The 9,614-nt window shown below is 39.8% G+C and overlaps 1 protein-coding gene across 9 annotated transcripts in view; it reads left to right on the top strand.

Moving 5' to 3' along the window:
- Nucleotides 1–146: 146 nt before the first annotated feature.
- TSGA10 (testis specific 10) overlaps nt 147–9,614 on the top strand; it is a 166,415-nt gene continuing 156,947 nt past the window's right edge. For 3 of the 9 annotated variants that reach the window (XM_086701297.1, XM_086701296.1, XM_086701295.1), the window contains exons 1-2: nt 437–575; nt 7,751–7,879. In XM_086701297.1, coding sequence (XP_086557423.1) covers nt 453–575; nt 7,751–7,879 — 252 coding nt within the window. In that variant the 5' untranslated portion in view covers nt 437–452. Of the gene's footprint in view, nt 246–398; nt 576–7,750; nt 7,880–9,614 lie in introns of those variants that run through there. The other 6 variants (XM_086701299.1, XM_086701300.1, XM_086701302.1 and 3 more) reach the window with 5 other exon arrangements.

Genomic DNA, 9,614 nt, shown 5'->3' with positions numbered 1-9,614 from the left:
CAACTAGGCTCTGCGTGGCCGTACGCCTGCGCGGCGCGGATGGACGAGGAAGAGGCCTCTGCTACGCGACTTGAAAGGCGGACAGGTGGACGTACGCGTCGCTACGTGCGTGGGTGCGCACGCACGGCTTGTAGTCCCCGCGAGAGGGAGGGTCGAGCCAGGTACGCGTGCGCACGGGAAATAGGGGCACGCGGAAAGGAAGCCGAGCGAAGGCTCCGGGGAAGTGGAGGACGAGCCCCCCTCAGGTACAGAGCGTGAGGGCGGGGCTGACGGCGGCTCCGACCGTCGCTAACCGCCTCCGCCTCCTTCCCTCAGGGTCCCGCCTTCCTCTGCCCCCCACCGGGGCGGGGCCACGTCGATTTAGGTGTGGGAGGGGAGGGGAAAGGGGCGGAGGATGGAGACGGGGAGGGACCTGGATCTCTGGGGCAGGCAAAGGCCCGTCAGTCGTCAGCATGAGCTCCAGGGAGGAAGCTGGGCCGAGAAGCCCAGGGAGGGACTCGGAGCTCCAGGTGGGAGCAGCAGGGATGCGCTGGGTCGGGATAAAGCAGCTCCTGGGCCGAAAGGCCCTGCAACAGGTCGGATGTGACGGGAATTAGGGGCTATGGGTGATCTCCGAGGTGGGTATTCACTGCTTGACCCGCTGTGAGGGACGGTGGAGAGCAGAGTCGCGGTCCAAGGAAGTCCTCCAGGAGCACACTTTTCCCCTGTTGTCGTTTCTTGGGCTCTTAGCGTTGAGCCGAGTTCCTATGGTGACCGCTTCGCTTCCTGCCACAGCTCTCCACTTGGTAGTTGTGGGGACTGTTCTGTTTAGAAACGCTTGGAGTGGAGCTGAGGAATTTGAAAGTCAGAGATTCGGGAGTTCAACCTGCTCTTCCTGACTCCCGGTGTCTCATTTTTTTTTTTTTAATTTTTTTTTTTCAAACGTTTATTTATTTTTGGGACAGAGAGAGACAGAGCATGAACGGGGGAGGGGCAGAGAGAGAGGGAGACACAGAATCAGAAACAGGCTCCAGGCTCTCAGCCATCAGCCCAGAGCCTGACGCGGGGCTCGAACTCACGGACCGCGAGATCATGACCTGGCTGAAGTCGGACGCTTAACCGACTGCGCCACCCAGGTGCCCCCCGGTGTCTCATTTTTAAGCCTCCTTATAGATTTTGGGAGGTGAAGGGCCGAGATTACGTAGGTATTTGCATGGAAATCTCCAATAATTTCACTGGAAATTATACGCAGGAAAGTCAAAGTGAATTGGGTTTTGTTTGAAAAAATATTTGAGACAAGCTGAGTAACTGTGGCATCTGTGGACCTGATACCTAAATACGTATAGGAATATGTTTTTTTTTTTCTTTAAATAAAGTCAAGCATCATGGCTTTAAGAAAGATTTGCATAGTGACAGAGTCCCAGTGTTTTCCTTCTTCCACTCCAGACCCTTATATCGCAAAATATTCGTTGTTTTAAAATTTCTCTTCTGGTTTTCTGCATTTGAAGAACACTGTTTTTTGTTTGTTTGTTTTTTAAACATGGAAGGAGATGAGTAGAAAAATAGTTTATAACTAGAAGAAAATAGGTTAGTTATAAACATAAGTGGAAAGTGTCACATTATTCAAATCTGCTTCCAGGATAAAACTGGTTGTTTGGAGTTTAATTGCTCAATGAACTTAAACCATTCAATTTTAATTAGTGAGAAATAACTAGGAACATATATTAATGAAATATTTATTGTAAACAATAAACTTTGGCATTATTTAATGGCAGCTTCCAAAATATATCTTATTTTGTTTACTGTCTGAAAAAAAAAAAAAAAAACCACTGCTTATTGTCCAGCATATAATCAGATGTAGAGATTCTGTTGGCTCCTTTGCTGTATTCTTTTCAGTTGCTTAGATCAGTTTTAGGGTAATTTGCTTTTAGAGTATTCCATATACAGAGGCAATTAGAGAAGTATTATCCATTCTCTTTTCCATCACATGTCCCCTTTTCTCCCCAGATGTAGCCACTATCCTGACTTATATGATAATCTCTTTCTTGCGTTTCCTTATAGTTTCTCCATCTTTGTGTATGAACAGACATTCTAGTTTGGCTTGTTTTTGAATTTTATATAAATGGAATTGTAGTAAGTATTCCTTTGTAGTTTGCTTCTTTAGTCAATGTTATGTTTTTTAGATTTATCCATGTTGCTTATAGTTTGTTGTTCAGTGCTCCATTTTAAGACTATACCACAATTTATTTACTCTAGTATTAGGGTTTTTATAGTTTTTGGTAACTATGAGCAACACTGCTGTGGACTTTACCTATACATGTCCCTCATGATAATCTTTTAAAGTGAGCTGATTAGTAAGGTAGTTTTGTCTTAATGAATGTGATTAACATCAGTCTGTTATTAATATTTTTTAGTTCAGAAAAGCCTCTTAAAAACAACTCTTTAACTTCTTATGTTTCTTAGAGGTCTTGATAAATGATACTTCTAAGGCCATGTTTTATGCTCCTTTAAAAAGACAAGTTATGGGGCGCCTGGGTGGCTCAGTCGGTTGAGCGACCGACTTCAGCTCAGGTCACGATCTCGCGGTCCGCGAGTTTGAGCCCCGCGTAGGGCTCTGGGCTGATGGCTCAGAGCCTGGAGCCTGCTTCTGATTCTGTGTCTCCCTCTCTCTCTGCCCCTCCCCCGTTCATGCTGTGTCTCTCTCTCTGTCTCAAAAATAAATAAACGTTAAAAAAAATTAAAAAAAATAAAAAGACAAGTTATTTCTTTACAGTATAGTCTGGATAGAAGAAAAGTCAGCTTGGGTTTGGATGCAATGACTAGAGAGATTATTTCTTTTTCCTAAGAAAGGTTAAACATTGTGGCTTTACTGTTTTGTTTGAAGTGAATTCCCAAAACCTTTATTCATTCATTTTTATGATCAAAATCTATCTCAAAATTTTTCATAAAACTGTGGTTTTCTTCATCCTTCTGTTAGTGAGGCTATTCCTTCCTACTTCAAAATGTTAATGTAAACTTTTGGAGACAACTTTATAAAAAGAAAACAAGTTGAACTTTTGTGGAAACAGATTTCAGAATCCCATATAAAGTACTCCAGTATTTTTAATTTTTCTACCAAAATATTGCGTAGATTTGTTGAGCTTGTAGTATATGCATGATCTTTTGCTCAAGACTGATGATATTTTTTGGCACATGATCTTACCTCCTATTTCATGAAAAATGAAAATTCTTCCAGGCAGGACCTTTTGCACATTTCTATCCGTTCTTACCTAAATCTTCACCTGACCTTGCTTTTCTCTTTCTTGTCTCAAATGACAGTGCACAGACCATTTCTTTGGGTTTACTTTTTTTTTATTTTAATGTTTATTCTTTGAAAGAGAGAGCTTGAGAGGGGGACAGGCAGAGAGAGAGAGGGAGACACAGAATCTGAAGCAGGCTCCAGGCTCTGAGATGTCAGCACAGAGCCCAACACGTGGCTTGAACCCACAAACCATGAGATCGTGACCTGAGCTGAACTCAGATGGTCAACTGACTGAGCCACCCAGGTGCCCCTCTTTGGGTTTACTTTTATTGGGTCAGTGGTCTTCCTTCATTAGTTAACATTAACCATGTTTTAAGTATCTTCACTGTGTTTATGCTTTAGGACTTCTTAAGCTAGAGTTTTGTAAAAGCTTCAGGGAGTTCTTGAACCCCCTGAAGTTGCTTGTAAAATTTTGTATGCGTTTTTATTTTCCTGAGGAGAGGACTCAGGGCTTTTGTTTAATTCTGAAGGGAGTCCTTGATACAAGGAGAATTAAGAAACAAATTCTTCTCTTTTGTAACAACCCTTCAACAACTGTGGTCTTCTAACTTTTGCTCATAGTTTTGGGGGAACATGGAAAATATATTCTAAGTCTTTTTGGGGGAAGTTGAAGTCAAAAATACTTTTTTGTACTCTTTTTCTCTATATTCCCTTGGCATACATTACATTCCACTGATATGGTGTTAATACTGACTATAATTTCTGATTTATTTTTTCTGGACTTCCCTAGATCCATCTAAAAATTGTAGGTTTTTGTTTTCCATCTTCCTATCCCCAGAATCTAATGTTGGTTCGTTCTTATTCTAGCTATTTATAAATTTGTTTTGTAAGTGAATAAATGTGGTTGTTAAAATCTTAAATTATAAATAGAAATGGTGACAATAGGGTTAGAAAAAAATGTATTTGAGAGAGGTTTTAGTGAAAAGACTAGTAGGACTTGATGGCCGATAATATATATAGCACTTCTTTTTGCCAGGCAGTGTTCTAAAATGCTTTATCGAATTCATTTAGTCTTCACACCTCTATCACGCAAGTATTATTATCATTCCTGTTTCAGAGATGGGGAAGCCGTGGCCAGAGATCTAACTTGCTCATAGGCAGCTAAGAAACAGCATAACTAGCATAATGAACATAAGCAGTCTGATGCTAAAGAACAAGCTCCTAACCACTATGCTGTGATGCTTCCTCATTGAGAATGGTTGTGATTTTAGCTTGAGTGTTTATCGTAACAATTTGCTGCTTCCAAAGTACTTTCACTTGTATTCTTTAAGATCTGTACAGGAACGCAAGTTCCATTTAGATAGAGATTATGGGAGTGTGGAGGATATTCAGTGGTCTGAGGTGGGGAAACTGGCAGGCCAGGCATGGGCATTTCAGATACACTGATTTCTCTCCCTTTTTACTGCCTCCAAAGATAGTGCAGAGAACGTAGCAACTCTAATATGATTGCCCACAATTGTCAGGTAGACTTTTGGCCTCTTGCTACTTTTAATTTCTAGTCTAACCTGATAGGTAATTTTATAGAATCCCTACCTGACTATTCAGTTTACCAAAGAGAAGAAAGAAAGTTCAATTTTATCTGCTTTTGTACACTGCTTCCTTATCAACCTATACAAATTTTTATTGGCACTTTCCTATTATGCAAAGAATTCTGTGCAGGTTGGTAGGACTACAGAGAACTCTAGGACACTGCTTGTTTGTAAGATTCTAATAATTGTGTGAGGAAGACATATCCAGAAAAATAAATAGCTACACAGATTATTGTATAACCAATACATACAGAAGTCTCAATAAAGAAGTAATCACTGTGGTGCCTGAGTGGCTAGTTGGTTAAGCGTCTGACTTTGCCTCAGGTCATGATCTCATGGTTCATGGGTTCGAGCCCTGCCTTGGGTTCTGTGCTGACAGCTTGGAGCCTGCAGCCTGCTTCAGATTCTGTGTCTCCCTTTCTCTCTCTCTGCCCCTCCCCAACTCACGTTCTGTCTCTCTCTTAAAAATAAGTAAACATTAAAAAAAAAAAAAAAAAGAAGTAATCACTGTCTGATGGAGAATACTGAGAACACCTACTAGAAAATATGGAATTCAAGCTGTGCCTCAGAAGTGTCTTTCGTTAAATGGAGAAAAGATAGTATGTTTCTATAATGATAATATGAACCTATGTGTAAAGAATGTAGAATAGTTTGTTTTTCATAAAGGGATTCTTGGAGATATCAATTAGGAAATAAGTTTGGAGAAGTGGGAGGCAACCACATTATGAAGAACTGTGAATGCATGGCAGGTTTCCACTTCATTTGAAGAGATCCTTGCTATTCAAAGTGTAGTCTCTGTACTAACCAAATAAGGAATTACTGAGCAGCATTTTTAGAAATGCAGTATTTCAAGCCTACCATGGATAAGAAAATTCCTAAATGATTTAGATGTTCAGAAGATTTGAAAAGTACTGTTAATTATAGTGAATAGTCTGAATCTGTTATTCTAAGTCAAATGTTTATAACTAGGAATACATTTTCAACAGAAACTATGTAAGCAATGGTACTTGGGATTTTGGCTTAACCTATAAAATCTTAAATGATTTATAAATTAGAATTAGTCTGTGAGGGATGTCTTGGTGGCTCAGTTGGTTAAGCATCCGACTCTTGATTTCAGCGGTGTCATGGTCTTGGAGTTGTGAGATTGAGCCCTATATCGGGCTCCATGGTGGGCATGGAGCCTGCTTAAGATTCTCTCTCTCTCTCTCTCTCTCTCTCTCTCTCTGCCCCCTCCCCTCCAAAAAAAAAAAAAAAAAGAAAGAAAAAGAAATACTCTGTGAGATCTAATGCTGAAATTCCAGGTGAGGCAGTAACTGTTGGAATGAAAAACAGAAAAGTAGATTTATGTCTAGTTTAGGGAAAGGAAAAAAGGAAAATAAGCCTGTCAGACTGCTAAGTGCTGGATTGCACAGGGTGTAACACAAGGTCAGGGACTGGGGGATCCTGATCCTGCATTTTCCCAAACACTAGATTTTGGACAATAGCATCTGTGTGGCTGGGAGAGATCTAGGATGCTTGTGGCAAATTCTTTCTTCCTTAACATAATGTTAGCTTTGGTTCAGGGAAAGAAAAAATTACTTTCCTAAATTACACAGTTTCTGAGATACATTCTCATGTAAAAAAATCACATTGTGATGGTACATGGGTGGCTCAGTAGGTTGAGCTTCCAACTCTTGATTCAGGTCAGGTCATGATCCCAGGTTCATGGGATCAAGCCCCTTGTCAGGCTCCAAGCTGAGTGTGGAGTCTGCTTGGGATTCTCTCTCTCCCTCTCCCTCCCTCCCTCCCTCTCTCCCTCTCTCTCCCCCTGCTCCTCTCCTTTGCTGGTGCATACGTGTTATCTCTCTCTTAAAAACAAACAAACAAACAAAAAAACACAGTGTGGAGTAGTATGTACAGTATACTAAAGTGAAAAATATTTTAACACGTTATTTTGCACTTGGGCAAATATATATGTAGGAATAATTCCTAGAAGTAGAATTATCTGTGCCGAAGCTACATGCGTTTATAGTGTTGCTAGATTTTACATAATTGTTCTCAAGAAATATTGTGTCAATTTAACCCACCACCAGTGATGTATAAGAATGTTAAATTATAGGGGCGCCTGGGTGGCTCAGTCAGTTGGACATCGATTTCGGCTCAGGGCATGATCTCATGGTTCATGGGTTTGAGCCCTGCTTTGGGCTCTATGCTGACAGCTCAGAGCCTGGAGTCTACTTCAGATTCTCTGTCTCCCTCTCTTTCTGTCCCTCCCCCGCTCAGCCCTGTCTCTGTCTCTCTCTCTCAAAAATAAACAAACATTAAAAAAAAAGTTACATTATATATCCAACTTTTTGATCTTCGCCAATATGAGATTAAAAAATGGTATCTCCGTGTTGTTTTAATTTGTATCCTTCTAAATGGTGAGATTGAGTATCTTTTAACCTATTTGAGAGCCATTTCTGTGAAATATCCATATTCTTCATCAACTTTTAGAGTATTTTCTGTTTTTATTTATAAGAATCATTTCTGTATTAGGGAAGTTAGCCCTTTGTGATATGTGTAGCAAAGCTTTTTGTTAATATACAAAAGCAGCAACAAATATGTAGCTAGTAGCTATTATATTGGACAACACAGGCCTAAAGGTAGACTACATAATTTGTTGCTGACCTGTATTTCCTTAGAACAATGATTACCAAATGGATAGGATGGGGTATGTCTTTTTTGAAAAGCATGTGTAATATTGTAGTTTTATATTTGGAAAACACAAAAAGTTTATAACATGAAATTTTAAGAAAGTAAAGCTTGATGAAAATCCTCTTAGCTGGTGGGACAAGGTTAAAAACAAATGAAAATGTATCTAAAAATATTGTTAATTTCCAAAATCATTAATTGTTGTAAGGAATCACAAAACTGTTTTAAACTAAAAAATCTCTGCATCATTCTCATTTTTTCCCACTAGGTTACCACCAAAGAACATGATTTTGGTCTAGGGGCTCCATTTTCTGAAGCTGAAAAATACCAGAATACTCTCCAGCTAGAGCAAGAAGTGAGAAATCAAGACAAATTCATCTCTGCACTGAAATTACAGGTTATATTTAATTTCTGTATTTCCCTGAATTAATTTGGGATGGAGGCCTATTTTAAAACAAAAAGATGGAGAATAAATACTAATTCAGTGCTCATTGACATCTTATGAGTCTAAAATCATTACATTTCTATCTTAACCATTTTGATACATGCAGATTCAGATACATATAATGAGTGCAAACTATGTGGCAAGTGTTGTATCCAGTATTTTTAAGTACATAATGTTACTTAATCATTTCCAACCTTGTGAAATAGTGATGTTATTTCCATTTTAAAGACATGGAAGCTGAGGTTCCAAGAGATTAGAGAATTAAGATATTTGAGTAATGAGTGACAGAGCTAAGTAGGATTTGTTTGAGTTTCCAAGTTAGCTAAGATTTGAACCCAGTTCTCTGTATTGTCTGTTCACCTGGTGCTTGATGTGCCGTATGGCTACTAATGAAGGCTATTAAAAGAAACTTCCTCTTTTAGGAAAATGGAGTAGACTTACTTTGCCCTATTTCTCCCACCAAGTACAGCTAAAAATGCTGAGCGTTTTGTTATAAAACAAATATAAGGACATCCTGAAAGGTGGGAAGGAGGAGGAAGACTGGCTAGGGACCTCAGCACACATTAAGTGACACATTGGTGAATTCCTGGGTTTTCCTTTTGCTCCATATATCTCAGAGTGCTGGAAAAACTGGCATCTAGAAATAGCAATGGATGCAGACAAAAACAGTTCTCAGAAGAGCCATTCTTCCAGACAAAAGAACTAGGAAGGCAGCAGCCTCACAATATGGTTTTTTTTCCTTTGTCCTCGGTTTTATTTTTTTTTTCCCCAAATTTATTTAGTTATTTTGAGGGAGAGAGAGAGTGTGAGCTGGGCAGGGACAGAGAGAGAGGGAGAGAGCGAGAGAGAGAGAGAATATCCCAAGCAGGCTCCACACTGTCCTGCAGAGCCTGATGTGGGGCTTGATTCCATGACCTTGAGATCATGACTTGAGCTGAAGTCAGATGCTTGACCAACTGAGCCAACCAGTGCCCCTCTGTCCTAGGTTTTTATAATTTATGTATTTTTTTAATTTGGAAGTAATATCAAACTTATGTAAGTCACAAGTACAGAACAAAGACTATTGTCCCTCAAACCATTTGAGAGTAAATTGCAGACCTGCTGTCCTGATCTCTCTAAAATATGAGTGGTTATTTCCTATAAATAAGAACACTTTCCTACAAGATCACAGTACAATCTAGTAAAATCAGGAAATGAATTTCAATACATCTCTGCCAGCTAAGCCTCTGGCTTAGTTTTTGCCAATTGTTCCATAATGTCCTCAGTTACAAAAAGATCTAGTCCAGCATTGCACATTGCACTTAATTATCATGTCCATTTATCTCCTTCATTCTGGAACAGTTCCCCATTCTTCCTTGATGTTCATGACTATGACACTTTAAAGAACACAGGTGAGGGACGCCTGGGTGGCTCAGTCAGTTGAGCATCTGACTTCAGCTCTGGTCACGATCTCGCGGTTTGTGAGTTGGAGCCCCATGTCAGGCTCTGTGCTGACAGCTTGGAGCCTGGAGCCTGCTTTCGATTCTGTGTCTGTCTGTCTGTCTCTCTCTCTCTGCCCTTCCCCTATTTGTGCTCTGTCTCTCAAAAATACATATATGTAAAAAAAAAGAAAAAAAAAATTAACACAGGTGAATTATTTTGTAGAATGGCCATTGATTTGGGTTTGTCATGATTATGTTAATGAACC

Source organism: Puma concolor, chromosome A3 (genome assembly GCF_028749965.1).
Source record: "Puma concolor isolate L17-30 chromosome A3, mPumCon1.1.hap2, whole genome shotgun sequence".
Taxonomy (NCBI): Eukaryota; Metazoa; Chordata; class Mammalia; order Carnivora; family Felidae; genus Puma; species Puma concolor.
Note: the sequence above shows the minus strand (reverse complement) of the source record. Positions and strands in the feature narration are given on the sequence as shown.